General features: G+C 40.4%; 1 protein-coding gene across 1 annotated transcript in view; it reads right to left on the bottom strand.

Annotated features, from left to right (window-relative positions):
- The window catches only part of ALK (ALK receptor tyrosine kinase), a 588,292-nt gene that overhangs the window by 416,701 nt on the left and 150,208 nt on the right, over positions 1–21,383 (bottom strand). Inside the window, exon 3 of the mRNA XM_075204381.1 lies at positions 5,346–5,495. Within this exon, the coding sequence (XP_075060482.1) occupies positions 5,346–5,495 (150 nt within the window). The remainder of the gene's footprint in view (positions 1–5,345; positions 5,496–21,383) is intronic.

Raw genomic sequence — 21,383 nt, 5'->3', positions numbered from 1 at the left:
TTAGAGTAGACTGTTCTGTTCCCGGCTACATTATGAAGAGCACAGGCATGGACTCCAAATTGTTTTCCCCATGGAGCGGTAATAGTTTTTGGGGAAGAAAAATAGGCCAATGTTTGTGAATATTTCAAAATGTCCCTGAAATTGGAACTAAATAAGAAGAAAAAACAGTTTGATATACTATTATATCACCTTGAATGCCAAAGCAGCCCTGATTCAGAAAGTGAAATCAGAAAATGAGTCAGAAGTTGTTTACCGCATCCTGCTGAGTGCCGGCATCTTCCTGTGATAATCTGTCCCATAGTTTTAGTCAGAGGGGACCTGATTTAGAGTTGCACATAACAACATTTTCGCAATGTAAAGATGCGTCTTGGTGGAAATTGACGCACTGGGCACAGCTTGCACCAGTCCATCACATTAGATGAACATAAACAGATCTTTATTCATGGCTTCACTATCAGCACAGTGCACTTAGATGCATATTCAGTAGTTTCACTTGGCGTAAGAGCTGACGCTCTCACACAGCCGAACTGACACTCTATTAGTTATTATGCATTTATTTATTATTTATCTGTTATGCCACTATTCTGCCTCTAAACAGCAGTGGTCACCGTCTGACTAGCATACACACAGGGCCGCCAAGAACAATTGTGGTCTCCGGTACAGGAACTTGTTGGAGCTCCTTCCATAGTCACTGAGGAGGGTGGGGCCACACCAGGCCTGTGACTCCTCCCACTACAAATGTTATTAGCACCTCTTTTATAAACCAGAAGCTTTCCTTGGGACTCGCTCAACACACCGCTTAAAGTGTCACACTTAGGTCCAGAAGATGCATCCCTCACAGACACCGACAACATGACCTTCAGACCTTTATAGTCCCCGTCATGGGCGAACCACATCCCCAGGTCAAAAATAGAAAAGTTGGGGGCTCGTCCTGGCAATAAATTCCATATTTCCGCGGACTCAATGATTACCGGTTGTAACTAATGTGTATCTGTTACAATAGACATTTTCTTCTAAATGGGTGCTATGTATGTATGAAGGGACCTGACATAGACACTTAGTACAAGCTGTTTCCCTTATTATGCAATACTCTCAGTATATAAGGAATAACACCAGCCACTTTCAGCTATTATTGCAGCTATCAGTCAGGAAAGTGGTAGATGTATCCAACCTTCTAAAAAGAAAAAGTGGAGTTATTGCCCATAGCAACCATTCAGATTCTAGTTATCGTTTATCTAGAACATGATAGCTAGATTCTGATTGGTTGCTGTGGGAAACACCTTCACTTTTTTTTAAGAAGGTTTGATCAATCCACCATCTGAGACTCAAAACACTGATTTAAATTAGGGATGTGCACCGGTCACTTTTGGTGTCTCATGTTTTGGATTCGGATTTGTTTCGCAAAACACCTGACGAAAGGTTTTGGTTCGGATTTAAGGTTTTGGATTCTGATTTATTTTGAAAAAAACATAAAAAGTGCTAAAAACCAGTTTTGTGGGTTTTTTTTCACTCCTACGCTATTATTAACCTCAATAACATTCAATAACAATCATTTCCACTAATTTCCAGTCTATTCTGAACACCTCACAATATTGTTTTTAGGCCAAAAGGTTGCACCGAGGTAGCTTGAGCACATAATGCCAAAAAAAGAGGTACAAGATGGAATTGTTCTGGGCCCTCCCTCCCACCCCTCGCGAGATTCGACGCGAGACTTGGCCGACAGAGCCTCGTTTTCATTTTTTTGCCCGCCGGAAATATCCGAACAGTGCTCGGATCCCGTTCGGATCCGCACTGTTCGGGTGGGCTCGGATTAGCGGAATCCGAGCCCGCTCATCTCTAATTTAAATCACTGTAAAAAGGCATTGATCCCTTGTTAATAGAAGCCTCAAACGTGACGTTTTAGAACAGGTGCTTTCATCATTTTGGTTTAGCTCCTCTAACCTTAGTAAATGTGATATCTGAGTAACAGTTAAACACACGTCCTAATTAGCATTTCACACCACAGCCTCGTCGTCTCAATTCAATAAAAAGAAAAAAGTAAAATTAAACTTTATTAAATTTACAGTCATTTAAATGGTCCCAAGTGCCCCCTGCTCTTCTGAAAACTATCATCACATGAGACGTTCGCTGCTGTCAAACCCAGTTTGCATGGATGCATCTATGTCAGGTGCAATTTTATTGAATTAAACCAAAGAGCAGAGGAAGGAAAATAACTCTTATCTGAACAATTCCTTTAGGCAATTACGTTTGCAAACAGTAGAGGTTGATGTGTAGAGGCCTTTGCTGCTCCACCTGATCTGTGTGCAGATAGTATGGCTTGCTGTTAGGACCTGTAATCAGATTAGGATGTGTAAGGAAGAATGGATTGAGGGCCTAGAAATTAACATTTAAAGGACCAGTAAATAAAAACATATATATTAAAAAATCCACATTCCATATTATTTCCCCCCTCCTGCAGCTCACCCTTCTGTGCAGGGCTTCTTTGAGAAGCCCTGCTGGGGAAACACCGATTCCCAAGAAGAGCAGTGAGGCCATCGTCAACCCTTGTTAGCCAACTGGCAATGTGAAATGCCCATCCCTCACCTCCCTTCAGATCTGGCTTCTACATCAGAGCAATGGTAGCAATTACAGACAGTGGCGGAACTGCTGTGAGTTCAGATAGTGTGGGTGGTACGGGGTCCAGGACATCCGAGTCCACTTCCCCCAAGCCCCCCACAGTTCTCCCCCAAGCACCCCTAACTGCTCTGCTGACCTCACATGCTCAAAAGAGTCTTATATCTAGAGATGCTCAGGCTCGGTTCCTTGAGAACCGAATACACCCGAACTAGGGGATCCGAGTACCGAGCCGAGCTGCCCTCGGAATTGAAAATGAGGCAAAATGTCATTGTGACATCGTCGGATCTCGGATCTCGCAACTTTTGAATTCCTTTTTAAGATCCAACATAGTGAAGGGTGGAGGGAGGGCGGACCCCCATTTTTATGTTCTGCCACTGCTGTGTGCCAATGTGTCCTAAATGTGCTAGGAACTGCTGTGTGTTTGTGCCATAGCTCTGTCGCTTACCATCCAGCCAGGTCGCTGCAGTATTTGTCCGAAGGTGTATAAAAAATAATATTGCGATCTGTGAGGTGGTCAAAATTGACTGCAAATGACTTGTAATTAGTGTTATTGAGGTTAATAATAATGTAGGAACAAAAAAAGAGCAAAATTATGTGATTTTAGCATATTTTAGGATTTTTTCTAAAAAAAATCCAAAACCAAAACCAAAGCACACAAGGGTGGTTTTGCCAAAACCAAAACCAAAACACGAAGCTAATCCAGATCCAAAACCAAAACCACTTCACGGGGTCAGTGAGAATCTCTACTCATATCTGCCATTTTCTGGGGGACCTGGGAGACTACAGTGTCATTGACGAGCTCCTACACACATTTAGGTATGTGGCCTGGGGTTCGGTCCAGGCTGCCGGGCTGCATCATAAGAACATTATAGTTCAACTCTCCATTATGACCCCTCTGGGACAGAAAGTGGACAAGGTATGTCATCACAAGTGAGAATTGCTATTTATTTCAGTATTATTAACGTAAAAAGGTGATTTAAATTACAGTCATCTACACCAAGAGTCTCCTGCCCCATTTTGACCAGAAGTAAAAGTTAAAATGAGAATACACTTTATTTGGAAGATGAGCAAGGTATTTTTATTTTTGGAAGGTGGATAAGCCCAAAGTGTCTTTTAGCCTCAGGCCTCAGATTGAGCAACCTTAGGACCCTGTAGATATATTGGCACCTTTCCTTTTTTTAGCCTCTAGTTCCTCCTTACAATGTTATTTATCTAAAGAGATCCCAGATAAATCAATTTCTGCTCCAATAGCAGTTTTTTTTTATAGCGCTGGTTTGTAACTATTTCTGTCAGTGAAGATGTATTTATATTATTTCATTGTAATTTGCAACATTACTGTACTGTATAATAGTTTTATTCCAACTTTATTTTCATATCTAGATAAAATATCTATTAAAAAACATGTTTGGCATCCCAAAGATATAAACGAGGTGGAAAGACCAAATATGAAATCAGAATGAAAGGTGTTTCTCTAATGATAATGCATCTTAGAATTGACAGCAACTAGTTCTTTTTGCGTTAAACTCTTTTGCATAAGTCTTCAACATTTTGAAAGAAATAAAAAAGGAGCATTTAACAGAATAATTTTCTACTGCAGTCACTACAAACCAGTAATAACTATGTTAAGGGATATATGTAAAATACAAAACATTCAAAGTGTTAATAGGCAACAGAGAAAGCACCAAGATCATACGTGCCAACTGTCCCTGAATGTCAGGGAGACTCCCTGAAATAGGGGTGATCTCCCTCACTCCCTGAAGAGTCTGGCATTCTCCCTGATGCCGAGTCAGTACAGGACGTGGTTGGTTTCTCCATCTGTGGTATGATGACACAGTTCAGAAATTGTGTCCTATGTCCATGTATTGATGCCTATGGAGGTGGCCATTTTCATGGAGACCAATGGCTAGATTTACTAAGCTGCGGGTTTGAAAAAGTGGGGATGTTGCCTATAGCAACCAATCAGATTCTAGCTTTCATTTATTTAGTACTTTCTACAAAATGACAGCTAGAATCTGATTGGTTGCTGTAGGCAACATCCCCACTTTTTCAAACCCGCAGCTTAGTAAATCTAGCCCCAAGATTTAATCAAAGACTGACAGGTAAGACAACATGACTTCAGTAATGGAGACAGAAATGTAAAAGACATTTCAGTCTCTAGAGATTCATTAGCTGCTTTTCTTTAACGCATAGTTGCCTACTGTCCCGGAATGCCCAGGAGACTCCCGCATTTCTGGGAGACCAGGGCAACCTCCCGGTTCTCACCCCCGCAATAAATAAGTGGCGGGGGGAGCGGGACTTAATGACACAAATATTAGTTTATACGGTGGGGCCAAAATGATGTGATACGTCAACCCCGCCCCGCACACACACCCCCCCCCGCGCCCCGGGATCTCCCTGAAGCCAATGAGGAAAAGTTGGTAAGTATGTCCAACATACAGACAAGGAGAGAGGCCTGATTAGCCTAGAGGTCTTATAGCAGACATTGACATACAGAGACCAAGGGTCACATTTTAGGTAGAACCTGACACACACAGTAAGTAGATACACAATAAGTATAAGGGAGATACATCAAGTTTGCTCAAAATCATCTAGACATCCGTAATATATTCCCGTTAGACATTGAATATAAACATGTGCAATATCAAGTATTAAATTCTGCTTGATATAATTTTACCAACAATGTTGTCAGCCCGAACATTGGGATAGGAATTGCAGAAAGTACTTCCTACCTCTTGTTGAGTTCTCTGAATAATCTTCTTTTGGACCAGTCACGACTTGGTGTCTCTGTAACTCCTCCGCATTGGTAACGCTCCAGGTGTTGTTATTTTGAGAAGAGGAATATGTCAGATCACAGTGGGATTCGAAATTACAGTCAAAATCTAAGAGCAAGAAGAGAAGAAGTAAAACATATTAATAATAAAGTACACACACATCTGTTCTCAGCTATAGAAGAAATAAATACACAAATGAAAACATTTCTTTATTTTAAAACTCTATGTCAGTGCGTCAGGGGTAGACCTGACATAGAGCAGACCAAGCCGTTGCGTTGTGTGGGGTAACTTACTAATAACAAGCTAATCTTAGCAGTGAGGACATTTCAGCAGGATCTGAATGTTCAGACAGTGATGACTGTTTAATTGTAGTTTACAGCACTCAGGAAATTGTTAGCACTTTCGCCCTCTCAATAGTGTTTTCCAGGTAGTAGGCACCCCCCTTGCTGTTGTCCCTCCAGAGTGTGTCCGGTCTCTATCCCACCTCTGGACCATACCACTGCCTTAGAACTGAGTGGGTAAGAAGAACTGGATCAAACCACGGAGATCATCTCAGGTGAACCTCTTCACAAGGTAGAGGTTCTAAACACAAAGGAATACAAACAAAGGAGGACACCCTGACAGATATCTCCTTAACGGAGAAGATCCTTAATTCAGCAGTATCACAGAGCTGGTAGGACAGACATTACTCTTCTATCCGTGGGTATACATACTACCGCTAATTCTAACTACCAGCTATATGGCTGGATAGAGTCTGTCTCTCTTGTAAGAATTTGAACTATTACTTCATAGTGGGAAACTTTAAACAACTTCTGAACTTCTGAGCCATCTCCTGTGAGTGTGAACAATTACTGCAATCACAACCAGAAGAAAATGACTGTACATAACAGAGACCACTTCTTGAGTTATTCTATAATTCATTTCAATTTACATCCTGTCACTTGTATCTGCATTTGCATTACTAAGCCTCAAAACTATAACAAAGTAATTATTGTTGAGATCTCAAGTGCAATCTCTGTGATTGAAAGTGTTTATTCATAAACAATTTGCAACAACAACATGAATTTATGTATTCTAATGTAATGGAAATACATGGTTTTGAATTACCTGCTGTATACATCAGTTCTTGACTCTAATACCAAGATATTTTAAGTACAATACATCATCATTTCACTCACTTCTCTCTTACACATATTCTCTCTTACACATCTGTGTGCTTAGACTATCCCTAGGGATAGCTAGGGATAGTCCATCTCATACCTGTAGGGAACGGTTACTCCATTAAGTCTGACAGCACAATACTGCACATAACATCAACAGTGCAGTGTTTAGAGAACTATACATTACAATGTTATAACATAGGTCAAAGACGGACACATAACAAAGTAACAGCAGAAAGGTTAGCATTCGGATCCCATGCATTTGGTAATAATGTAGCAAGAGACATGTTCTCAGGGCAGAACCAGATTTACGAGAACCAAACAGCGACTAAACTTTCAGCAGTTATATTCCAGAGACTGAGCCTGATTGACGGAGGAGGAAAACACAATGAGCAATCTGCAGCCGAAGGCCGGTACACAGGAAGAGATAGCGTCATGAAACTCACAGAATCCCAGATTTGATCAGTTTGGGCTGACACTACCGCTAGTGGAGTCACAGAGTCTAACATAATTAGGTTTTCACCAGGGTCCCCCACAAGGAGGTACGGGCTTTGCTGCTATCCTCGCACAGTCCTCAGCATCAGTCCGATGTTACTGGCAGGTAATTGGAATCAAGAGTGAAATATAAGAGGTACAAAATGATAAGAGATACCAGGAATGCAGCAATTTGCTGAAGGCACCAGAAATACAGTCGATTATTGACGACACTAAGAATGTAGCGAATTGTTATAGTGGATTGCTGAAGGCACCAGGAATATAGTAGATTTCTGAAGATACCAGGAACACGCTGTAACAGGTGGATTTACCAGGAACGCACTGGACCAGGTGGAATTACCAGGAACGCACTGGAACAGGTGGAATTACCAGAAACGCACTGAAACAGGTGGAATTACCAGGAACACACTGAAACAGGTGGAATTACCAGGAACACACTGGACCAGGTGGAATTACCAGGAACGCACTGTAACAGGTAGAATTACCAGAAACACACTGGAACAGGTGGAATTACCAGAAACGCACTGAAACAGGTGTAATTACCAGGAACACACTGGACCAGGTGGAATTACCAGGAACACACTGGACCAGGTGGAATTACCAGGAACACACTGGACCAGGTGGAATTACCAGGAACACACTGGACCAGGTGGAATTACCAGGAACACACTGGACCAGGTGGAATTACCAGGAACACACTGGACCAGGTGGAATTACCAGAAACGCACTGAAACAGGTGGAATTACCAGGAACACACTGGACCAGGTGGAATTACCAGGAACACACTGGACCAGGTGGAATTACCAGGAACGCACTGTAACAGGTAGAATTACCAGAAACACACTGGAACAGGTGGAATTACCAGAAACGCACTGAAACAGGTGGAATTACCAGGAACACACTGGACCAGGTGGAATTACCAGGAACACACTGGACCAGGTGGAATTACCAGGAACGCACTGGACCAATTGGAATTACCAGGAACGCACTGAAACAGGTGGAATTACCAGGAACGCACTGAAACAGGTGGAATTACCAGGAACGCACTGAAACAGGTGGAATTACCAGGAACACATTGGACCAGGTGGAATTACCAGGAACGCACTGAAACAGGTGGAATTACCAGGAACGCACTGAAACAGGTGGAATTACCAGGAACGCACTGAAACAGGTGGAATTACCAGGAACACACTGGACCAGGTGGAATTACCAGGAACACACTGGACCAGGTGGAATTACCAGGAACACACTGGACCAGGTGGAATTACCAGGAACACACTGGACCAGGTGGAATTACCAGGAACACACTGAAACAGGTGGAATTACCAGGAACACACTGGACCAGGTGGAATTACCAGGAACACACTGGACCAGGTGGAATTACCAGGAACGCACTGTAACAGGTAGAATTACCAGAAACACACTGGAACAGGTGGAATTACCAGAAACGCACTGAAACAGGTGGAATTACCAGGAACACACTGGACCAGGTGGAATTACCAGGAACACACTGGAACAAGTGGAATTACATTGGACACATTGGAACAAGTGGAATTACCAGGAACATACTGAAACAGGTGGAATTGTCAGAAACACGCTGGAGCAGATGGCATTACCAGGAACACATTGGCACAGGAGCCAGGAGTTAGTTTAGTACACAAGATATTTCATAAACTGTCCCCATCTTGCAGCCACAACCGCTTTATTTAGAGTGGAGGCACTAAATGAAGAGGCAAGTTTATCATGCCTGCGTGTGTCCCCAAAGAATCAAGATTACAGTCGACATCCACCAGCAACTTTGGTCGGTGCCGGGGAATGAGGAAGCCAAGTACACCAGAAGGTCCTGGGCGTGACAGCTAGCAGAGTTCAGGTTCACAGGTGAGGTCTGGTTTACAAATAGTGAATAAGCTGCAGTCAGGGTTCACTGCCGGAGTCCAAAGACAAATAAGCAATAACTGAACTCACAGCAAAAGTCCGGTACTGAGAAGTCAGCAGATTAACAGGTACAGTTGGGCAACGGTCAGAATTAAAAGTCAAAATGTGATTTTCAGGGGAAAAATGAGCAGTAGTTGAGTTCGCAGCCAAGGTCTGGTACACAAATGCAGGGTAACTGAGAGAGAGCACATGTTACTTTGATGTAACTGGTTCACAAATGCAGGGTAACAGAGAGCACATGTTACTCTGATGTAACTGGTACATAAATGCAAGGTGACTGAGAGAGCACATGTTACTCTGATGTAACTGGTACACAAATGCAGGGTAACAGAGAGAGCACATGTTACTCTGATGTAACTGGTACATAAATGCAGGGTGACTGAGAGAGCACATGTTACTCTGATGTAACTGGTACACAAATGCAGGGTAACAGAGAGAGCACATGTTACTCTGATGTAACTGGTACATAAATGCAGGGTGACTGAGAGAGCACATGTTACTCTGATGTAACTGGTACACAAATGCAGGGTAACAGAGAGAGCACATGTTACTCTGATGTAACTGGTACATAAATGCAGGGTAACAGAGAGAGCACATGTTACTCTGATGTAACTGGTACACAAATGCAGGGTAACAGAGAGAGCACATGTTACTCTGATGTAACTGGTACATAAATGCAGGGTAACAGAGAGAGCACATGTTACTCTGATGTAACTGGTACATAAATGCAAGGTGACTGAGAGAGCACATGTTACTCTGATGTAACTGGTACACAAATGCAGGGTAACAGAGAGAGCACATGTTACTCTGATGTAACTGGTACATAAATGCAGGGTGACTGAGAGAGCACATGTTACTCTGATGTAACTGGTACACAAATGCAGGGTAACAGAGAGAGCACATGTTACTCTGATGTAACTGGTACATAAATGCAGGGTGACTGAGAGAGCACATGTTACTCTGATGTAACTGGTACACAAATGCAGGGTAACAGAGAGAGCACATGTTACTCTGATGTAACTGGTACATAAATGCAGGGTAACAGAGAGAGCACATGTTACTCTGATGTAACTGGTACATAAATGCAGGGTGACTGAGAGAGCACATGTTACTCTGATGTAACTGGTACACAAATGCAGGGTAACAGAGAGAGCACATGTTACTCTGATGTAACTGGTACATAAATGCAGGGTGACTGAGAGAGCACATGTTACCCTGATGTAACTAGTACACAAATGCAGGGTAACAGAGAGAGCACATGTTACTCTGATGTAACTGGTACATAAATGCAGGATAACTGAGAGAGAGCACATGTTACTCTGGTGTAACTGGTTACTATAAAACATCTTCCCTTACAAGAGTCATTGACTGGTGCAGACACTTTCAAGTTTTAATCTAAGTCACCTTAATGCCCTTGGATAGTATGTTTTCATATATCTAGCTTTGCCTATTGCTTGGACCAATAATAGCATCAACCATAATCAAAAGAGGAGAAACAACATCTCCTCCTCTTACAACTACATGTCACAGATGGCAATCCAGCCTTCCCATCAGGTTTTTTACAAATCCTTTATCCAAACCTTAAATCCAACAGGGTTTACTGTAACATATGGATCTTTTTGCAGATTGAAGCAGAGATTTCCTGGAGGAGCTAAACGCTTGGTTACATAGAAATGACTGAAATTCTTGGCAATCAGTGGTCTAAGTGGGATGGTATACGGTGGTATGCCCTATCACCACTACTCCTACAGCTTTGTAAAACTATCAAATTCCATTCACTTACATTTTACCAGACCGCCAACTCTAAATTCCCACTTCGACCACTGTTGGCAATACAAACAAATCAGGCATTTTATAGATAAATGGCTTTACAAACAGTTGTCATTACGACAGCTTACTCGCTTTGAGAGTTTATGTTCTGGAACTGTTCCTGCTCAGGTCTACAGCTTATTGATCTCTCTCTCTGGGATGATTGACTCCCGCAAATTTTGGAAAATGGGTAAGGAACATAAATTTGATACGAAAAATGTTTAAGCTTTTACATAAATCTTTAAAACAAAACTAGTACAATGTTCTGGAGCCTTTCATAAATTTTTCCCTTAAGTGTGACGTGTGTCCTGGAGACTTGGCAGTGAAAAAGGACTACTTTGTTATATCTCCTGAAATGTCCTGGGTATTCATCATATTGGACATAAAAAATAAGAATTATGAAGGAACTGGTAACTGCCACCAGTTGCCAGATGAGCCTGCCTTTTTACCTCCTTCTCCATAATAATCGTAGGGTTGGTGGATATAAACTTTAACTACAGTTAAGACATGAATTTTGTGGTTTAATGATATAATGACGGTGACGAATCTAGCACTAACTTCCAGGTATTAATAAGGAATGTTTACTGCTTCTTGGAAAACTTATAGTGTCCAGGGGCTCCCGTAGATGGAAGCTTGGCTTGGACGGAACGGTATGACCGTGGTTTTGGGAATGGACCATGATATGCAAGCACTGGGTCATGCCGGAACTGTGCAATAACTGCAAATTGTTGGTGTTCAATGTGATTGCTTGATTTGAATAAAGAATTAATAAAAGAAAGATATATACTGTACCCACACATATAAAAACTGAAAGAAAATGAGAGGCAGACTTGTCTTATGATAGCATGAGAAAATTAAAGGGCAATTGGCTTTCCACAGATGTTAGAACAGAATTAAAGAATAGATCACCCAGAGTAAGTCTAATTGTGAGCACCTCTCAGTTATTGCATGTATGCCAGTTTGACATAGATAGATGTGTAGCACAAACCTCCAGAAGCTCTCAAAAACCCAGTGAAGTGGGAGTGGGGGTTGTCCGGTTTTAAAAATGGCAAAATGTTCCATTTTTGATGTTTTTCCTTTTAATAACAGAATAAGGACAATTGTTGCAAATCCCTGGTATCAGACCTTGAAAATGAAATTTAGGCGATACAAAGAAAAAAGATACATTTGTTTAATAAACTTTTGGAATCTGTAATGTAGAATCTTTGTTGGAAGGTCACGCAGCCTGATTGTGTTAGAGTAGGACAATGTATCGAAATCCATTACCTCCAAATGAGTTTTTCTCAATTAAATCTCAAGGCTTTTAACCCCAATATCTATCGACAATCACTGGTGCCTGAAATAATGTCCATTTCTAAATAAAAATCAGTCTATTAATGGGGCTGATTAATGATTCATATCTGTCTTGTGCGATTAAGCCAATAGGGTTTTGGTTTTAATTATATTGACAATATAATGAATTTAGAGATAATAGCTCGGAGAGTGTTTAACTCAGCAATGGTAAAAGTTATCCATTACCGGATAATGGCTGTTTAGAAAGGAGACCAAGCTCTGTAAAAGAACATTTGGATTTTGGGACTCATATTCATCTCCAGAATAGTTTACTGAAAGGAACGGCTAGCTCGACAGCTTAAAGAGCCCAGGCTGAAATTATTTAATAAAATAAAATCCAGATAACTTAATGTGCGATAAACTTATATATTTTCTGACAAAGGGAATGATTTGCCATAGGCCTGTAGGAGAGGAATCAGCTGCAGGTAAAGGCTACAGACCGGGGTACACACAGGTATAGCAGTGCACCTAGGTTAGGAATACAGGAGTGACAAAGTGAAAATATAATGTGTGATTTAACTAACATACTCTGCAAGTGTCTATTTCACAGCTAACAGTAGAGCTAACAAGGTGTGTCTGCAGTGAAGAGGAATTACAGAGCACCTGAGGAGATTTCCATCTAAAGGCAAGTTGGGAGTGTCACCTGTCCATCAAGCTAAGACTGTGGGAGGAGTCTCAAGTATAGGAACCTGTTGTGTGCTACTATGCATTGCAACCAATGCCACACAGTGACCGTTGTCTAGACAGGAGGATTATATCTAGCCAGTGGTAGGCTGCATGGAGTCATCCTGACAGAAATGTATGCTGTCTTATTGTGATGAAACAATAAAAGAACTGGTTTCAGCAAAAAGTTGTTTGTGCATGTACCAGCAGAAGGGTGCCCATGCTACAATTTATGTAAAGAAAAGATATTACACAGACTGCTTAATTTTGTTCAGTCGTCCCACACACATATCTATATAATTGTTTGAAGTACTGGGTAATCAAAAGATTCAAACGTGTACGACCATATTTCTTACTCTCTCTTTGATTAATTTTTGTGTGATCACATTATAAAAAAATTAGCTGTGTGTGCACCTTTGCATCCGCCAACGTGCTACGTTCGCTGGAAGGTGAATATAGCTTAAGTACTAGTCAAAGTAGAGATCTTTCCAAGGTTCGTGGCAGTGGATACGGGGTAGAGCAAAGGAAAGTGGGAACTGCTATGTAAAAATTGGTGACATTTGGAACAATCACACAAATACTCGGTTCAGACTAGAAACTATTGTCCTCACTCATCAGTACAATTTCTTTCACCCATCAGCCCATTTTTATCAAATTGTCAGAAAAATATTTGTAAGGATTAGGAATATTGATAGAACCCTATCCCTCGTCTATTTCACTGTGTCTTCAGTCTCCATCAATCAACAGTTGTCCGATTGTTATTAGGCAGTAAAAAGACTTTCGGTACCATAACTTTCATCAAATTGGATGGCTCACGGCCTCATCTGTTCATCCAGAAGGAGGTGAGGAATCAAAGACATTTCTAATTTTGTCTCTAAGTGATGGAAAGGTTCCTGGCTCCAGCGACTGGATTTCACTATGGATCAATAGTTCTAAATTACATTGATTTTAATAGCTCTGTATGTTATATTTAGCTACAGATATTCGTATCTTTTGGAGACCCATTTTGGAAGGGCTCATTCACACCTAGAGGTAAATGTATCAAGTTGAGAATTTTCCGGCGGGTTTTAAATGTGGAGATGTTGCCTATAGCAACCAATCAGATTCTAGCTATCATTTTGTAGAATGTACCATATAAATAAGAGCTAGAATCTGATTGGTTTGTCAAACCAGCCGAAAAACTCTCAGCTTGATACATTTACCCCCTAATATGCTGTTTTTGGCACTTTTTACAGATATATAAATAAATGAAAAGCATATTAAAGAGAGGTCGTATAAGAGCCAGGGTGTCGTTTCCACCACTCAGTTCTATAATTATAACGCTAGATTTAGAACGCGGTCCACCCTATTTCTCACGCGGACATGCGCTATTTGTGCAAATTATTAGTACAGATAAAAGTGCAGCTGTCACGATTACTGTCACGATACAATGTAGAGATACAGCTAAAGAGCCATGAATAGGTGAAGAACAAACGATGTTTATTGCTGGCAAATATAAACAGGTGATGAAATCATAAGTTTGCAGAAATACCAGATATTCAGTAGTTGCAGGTAAATGGAAGGTGAGGGAAGATTCCAGGCAGCAGATACAGGGAAATGCACAGGTAAGTCCCAGGTTCACATATGAAACAGGTCAGCAGAATGAATGATGAGATCCTAATGCAGTAGAATCACAGGAACAATGCAGGAGGAAGAATCACAGGGTGTAACCACAGGATATGACATCAGGATGACAACAATAACCAGCAATGACTGCTGGGAGGAACAGGTATATATAAGGGAAAAGAAACCACACCCAGGTGCATGGGATAATTGGAGAAAGTGTTAACCCCTAATGCAAACATGAAAAGCAAGATAGCAGCACCTCTGGTGATCAGAGGTACTGCTGCAAATACACACTAATAAAGTCAAAAGGCAGGAGCTGCCAAGCAATGCAGTATGTACTGCAAGGGGCTTGCAGGCAGATCCAGCAGCACATGAAAAGTGCGTAAAAATGCGCTAAAACAGATCACTGAAATACGTTTAAAGCGTGCGTTAAAATTCCTGAGGTATTATTACTATATTATATTATATATTATATTATATTATCATTATCCCAGCGTATAGGTGTGCACCAGCCCCGATAGACCAGTAGATAGCCTTCAATAAATAAATAAATTATTAATTGACCAAACTAAAAGCACTTTAAGCCATGGACATCCATCCTCATAGAAGCTACAGCTGTGGCACTATAAGGATTAATGACATAGTAGCCTGTTAGATCATCATCATCATCATCATTTATTTATATAGCGCCAGCAGATTCCATAGCGCTTTACAATTGAGAACAAACAGTAATAAAACAATACTGGGTAATACATACAGACAAGATGTAAGAGGGCCCTGCTCACAAGTTAACAATCTATAGGACAATGGGAATTTGAAACACAAGCGTAAGTTCTACATTATATTGCAAATTGGTCCAGCTAGAATGCAAAGGTAAAAAGTACTGAGTGGGCTGTGTGATCAGTCACACAGCAATGTTGCTCAGAGGATTGTTGTCTTGTGTTAGCTGTGTAGAGGATGGTAATAGGGTAACCTAGGGAGATTAAGATGTTGGTTGAGGAATATTATAAGCTTGTCTGAAGAGGTGGGTTTTCAGAGAACACTTGAAGGTTTGAAGACTGGAGGAAAGTCTTACTGTGCAAGGGAATTCCATAAAGTGGGTGCAGCCTGAAAAAGTCCTGTAACCGAGAATGGAAGGAAGTGGTGAGAGTGGAAGAGAGGCGCAGATCTTGTGCAGAATGGAGGTGTCGAGTTGGGAGATATTTTGAGACAAGTGAGGAGATGTATGTCGGTGCAATTTTGTTGATGGCCTTGTATGTTAGTAGAAGAATTTTATATTGGATTTGTTGAAAAACAGCAATGTAGAGATTGACAGAGTGACTCAGCAGAGGACGATTGATTTGCAAGGAAAATCAGGGATATTTCAGTGTTCATTTTATGCTAAAAGAGGCGCTTATAAGACAGACAATGTTTGGCCGTAATTGGTATAAATTATATTTGGATAATTGGACGGCACCTACTTCTACATTTATTTAAGTAAACAAAGACTTTTGGAAGTTTGTATAAACTGAGGGACAAATAACTGCGCTTTGCTGCCTTCAATACGCATTTGTCCATCATCATCTCTGCTGTCTTGCTCATCACAAGTAGGTTTGCCGTTTGAAATTGTATGTATTTATAAATGGAGAGAGTTGCAGAGTTGTTGTTTTATGTCAAGCATATCAGTGCAATTTCTATTATGGTTATATAGTTGCAATGAGAATGGCATTTTTAAGATTAAAACAGACAGAAAATGTTCTGGTGGTGTAAAGTATTTTCCACTTCTATGTAACAACACCTACTGTGATATTTAATATAGTAAAAACAGGCAAATGAAAATCTGGGGGATTCAAAAGACAAATCTAAGTTACTAAGACTCCGAAAACTACTGTATCAAATGGCTTAAACGTCAAATACACCTAAACAGTTATTTTTGCAGTATACCTATGAAGGACATATATTACAAGATGGGTGCAAATAGTGTGAACTGATATGTTTGTGCAGTGTACAGACCAGGGGAGGGCTAAGCAAATTTTAGCCCGGGGAGCAAGACTTGACTTTTACAGGAGGAAAATTGCAGGTGGTCCAGTGACCCAGCCCAAGGTAGCAAACTATAGGACCAGACCAAGGGCAGATGGTTCACCTGCCCCCCAGCCCACCCCTGGTACAGACTGAGCAGTGTAGACAGCAATGTATGTGAGTGCATGTGTGAAACGCTTTAATTGAAGTCAAGGTTCAGTTAAGAGACACTTAAATATGTTTCTTCTTTCATATTTCTGGGAAGAATGAGCGTAAAACTGAACGCATGTCACGATAATAAAATTTTAGTCATTACATAATGCCTGTTGTATTGTAATAGGCTCCTTTTCATTTGCTTCACATCGATTGGTCTAATTCTACAAGGGGACATTTTTAATATACTGAACCGTATCTGAATCAGGACCAATTTGTTAATTTAGTTGGGGGACATAAAGATCAGAAACTTGTATGAATTTCAACTTCGTGTGGATCGATTCCGTCACCTCTAAGTGTTCTGGGTAAACCGCATTTTTACCCAGAATTCCTAGGGTGACTTTATATCCTTCATTGCCTTTGTGGGATAGGGTTATTATAAACTAGATATAAGAATGTGATAAGCAGACTCTTACTGCAGTCTCAGTGGTACAATTCTTAGAAGCTAATGTTAGCTACCTAGGACGCCCAGATTATGCCACATAGTTATGTTTCTTTATAATATAATATATTTTACCTCTCTCTGTGCTATACCACTACATACCGCTTTTAGTTTAGGAAGACATGGGCAATGTAAACTTCACATAATCGCCCGGAGAACACAGATTAAGCCACAGTTCAAACATATTGTTTTATATTTCCTCTTATTTCAAGACATTTGTCTCTATTACTCCAGACATATCTTTTCCTCTCTCGAGTCTCATAAGAATATTAAAATCCTATACCTCATATACTTGCCGCTTATGAATTTCACTTTACAATTTTAATACATTATTTTTAATACTATACAACTCTTTCTTTTAAGATCACACTGCAAGATAAGAAAACGTAACTATATGTGGTCTAAACCCTTGTCTCTCTAACTGGTCTAAACCCCCGTGCAAATAATTAATCCTGAATTCAATATTGTATACCTCATTACTGATGTCCCTGGTATAGATTGCATGCTTCTGATGTTGGTTCACAAAAAGGATCCTCATATCCTCATTATATGAGAGGTAGAACGATATTACCTGTTTCCTCGAACTGCATTTGGTTGCTGGTTTCTGAAAACACCAGAAACCAGGAATGAACAACCAAGCTCAGTGCTATGGAATATGCTGGCGCCATTTATATAAATGGTGATGATGATGAGCTCACAACAGTCATAACCCTTACAACCGTGAGGCATAAAATCAGTAGTGTCACTACTTAATGGGAACCTTCTGTATTGCATTCACAGTGGTGTTGGTGCGTCCTGACCCCTGGCCTGTAGGTGACACTATGCTCACTTTAAGTATTATTAATAATGTATTATTTATACTATACCCCTAATTATACAAATGTTGGTGCAACTGTCCTGACTCTGCGACGCTGAAGGTGGTATAGTCTACGGGAAAAAAACTTAACATGTTTGGATGGGTGTATCTATTTGAGATTTGGGCAGATCGGGACATGGCTTAGACAGATCATAGGCTGGGTTTATTTTGGTCCAAATTTTTATCAATAAAATGTTCAGAGGTATGGGTTCGGAACATCTGCCATGTGTTCAACATTAACATAGATGTATAACCATTTATCATGTATGTTTAAACACTTAGCAAAGGTGGTAATATTTACTTTGGAATGGACACAATTGAGGCTAAGCTATGAAGGGCTGCAGTGGTAGTGGGAGGTGGGAGGGGGTCACAGAAAAGGTGGCTCAGGGAAGGCAAACATTTTTTAATTTGTCCCTTGGTGCAAGACATACAGAGATTTTGGAGATACCAGGACATTGGTATACACAAGACTCCAGGACTATCATATATAGATAAACTCTGAATATTTTATCACTTGGTAAGTACTTAAGAGCCCATTATTTAATTCATATATATTATAGACAATACTACACTATCAAGCGCCTATATTTAATTTGTTAACAGATTTTGTGACACCTGACACACCTTCAGGCACCTTTAGGAGAGCAGTCACTTATTATATATAGATGTTTATACATAGTTTCTTGTGTTATTCACGATATATGTTTGTGTATATATTGTTAACCAGCAAGGTTCAATGCTGTTATCACTTCTTTATACAGATAGGTTAATTGGCTTCTGACTATTGACCCTGAATGAGCATTTGTGTTTGTTTGTCTTCGGTAGGGATATTAGATTGCAAGCTCACCTGGGCCAGGAACTGATTTGAACAAAATTATCCGTATAAATTTCAGTGAGTAACACCTGTATAAGGAGTTATGATATCATCACTTATAATCGGGGTGTTCTGATGTCATTACTTCATTGCTGGTTTGGAAAACGTGTATCACAAGTAATAAATTGTTATAGAAATTAGAAGCCGCTTTAGTGCAACATGACCTGTATAAAATCACTTGGGGCCTGATTCATTAAGGATCTTAACTTGAGCAACTTCTTATTTAAGTCTCCTGGACAAAACCATGTTACAATGCGAGGGGTGCAAATTAATATTCTGTTTTGCACATAAGTTAAATACTGACGGTTTTTTCATGTAACACACAAATACTTGATAGCTTATTTGTACACTGAAATTTAAAGTTGATATTTGTGTGCTACATGTAAAAACAGTCAGTATTTAACTTATGTACGAAACAGAATACTAATTTGCACCCCTTGCATTGTAACATGGTTTTGCCCAGGAGACTGAAATAAGAAGTTTCTCAAGTTAAGATCCTTAATGAATCAGGCCCTTGGTCTGCGGCATCATGTCTTAATATGGTCACGGAATTTGTCATGACTGCTAATATCCCTATAACGTACAGGTGGAGTAAAGTGCAACATATTTAATAGAGATGAGAAGTTTGGATTCTGAGATATCTTACAAATTCGAGATCTGGGGTTTCCGGGTAGATACTAAACACGATTCAATTCTTCACGTCAAAATTGGATCTGAACACGAGGCAAAGCGCCATTTCCAGGAAAATATAATTATATAGGAAGTGTGTTCCATGGTGGATATACCTTTTCATGAATCATAAGCAGCTGAAGAGAATCTGGGATGGCATAAGAAGTTAGGTAACTACATGGTTTGTATCAACAAAGGTCCAAATGTAGGACTGATATGTTATATATTTAAATTAAAAGAAAATGAAAGTTGAAATGTTGATTGTATCTTTTAGTAAGCTGCCATGTTTTTTTTCCCCGCTACTCTGTGCCAGGCGCCGTCCCTGCTGTCAGTCGGGGACGGACGCCTGCCTTCCGGGCCATAGCGCTCTGTTGCTTGGCAACAGACACGCTGCGGCTTCCGCTCCTGGGTCCTGTCGGGCGCATGCGCCCTGCTCCAACGGGACGCTACTTATCCCTCCTGAGTGCCGCCTCCTGGCTCCTCCAATTACCTCCTACCCTGTCTTATTTAAACCTGGCTCTGGCGCCATTAGGGTGCCAGAGTAACAGGTTCCTGACCTAGTGTTCCTGGTTCTTCCCGCTCCTTTTCCCTGATTGTGCTCCCAGTGTTCCTGCTCTCCCGTTGTGACCCAGCTTGGCGACCATTCCTTGATCTGTGTGACCCATATTGTTCCTGCGACCTTGGCTTGTTGACTATTCCTCTGGATTCTCCCTTTGTACTGCGCATGCCGATTGGCTTGACCCGGACCGTCTGACCCTTCTACACTACACCGGCAACTGGCTAGTAGGACCGCGACCTGCGTACCCTGTGCAGCGAAGTACAAACCTCCTTGCGGGGGTCCCTGGCGAATACAAGGGGTACGTTAGACTCCGCACCTGCTAGTTCAGTTGTGCTAATACTGGTTAGTGTTTTGCTCATTGTAGTCCTCAGTAGCCCTACGGCCTGAAGCTCTGTCACTAATATTAGCCAGCCAGCTTGCCGCAGACTTTGGCCAAAATTAGTGAAAAGTTGGACAGTTGTGAAGAGATCATTAGAAAATAGACTGGAAATGACTGTAAATGAATGTTAATGCTACAAATAGTAATATAGGAGCAAACAACTGCCCAAGATCACATCATTTTATCTATTTTCACAATTTTTAATTAAATAAAGATCAAAAACCAAAACCTTTCAGGATTTTTGGGCAAAACCTGTAACAAAACCAGCGCACATCACTAATATTTAATTTGTTCTAAATTATAAACTAATTGAAAAGAATATTGTTTTAAATGGCGCTAGTTGCTGTGTCATTGACAGGACCTAACAATAAAAACTCTAAGATTAATTCCATTGAGTAATATCATATCTGCACCTTTATCTGTGCACATTTGCAGACATTTTACAATGTGTAGAACCAAACAGTTTGTTCCGCTATTTAGTTGCGTTACAAAAATGCATTTATCACCTAGAATTCATTGCCTTTAAAACAAGCAAAATTAAATCTCATTTTATGGAGTATTTTGATAACGCTGCCGCTGCAGCAGACATAATGTTTGATTTAAAAAGCAAAAGATGTAGAATGAATTTTCCAGTTATAATGAACGGAGCTTTCATTACTATGAAAATGTACTGGCATGTGGAAACAGCAACATTAGCAAGATAACACGTTACCATTATGTCTTTATTTCCACAAAGTAATTTCTGAGTTAAAGTATATTATAAATGAATGTTCTATCACAGTGTCTTATTTATATATATACATATTTACTCTGTGACTCCCAAGTAACTCTGCAATTTGTATGGTCATATAACCCTCTTCTGATGAACAACCAAAAGGTCATAAAACCTCATTAATATCTGAAGATTGGCTAAAGTAATTCTAGGAAAAACATACTTCTTAACTGAATAATATACATTAATGACTGAAGTGTTTATACCTAACTAAGTATATCCACTCCACTCTTTC

This window comes from Mixophyes fleayi, chromosome 3, assembly GCF_038048845.1.
Source record: "Mixophyes fleayi isolate aMixFle1 chromosome 3, aMixFle1.hap1, whole genome shotgun sequence".
NCBI classification, from domain to species: Eukaryota; Metazoa; Chordata; class Amphibia; order Anura; family Limnodynastidae; genus Mixophyes; species Mixophyes fleayi.
This window is presented reverse-complemented; position numbering and strand designations above follow the sequence as displayed.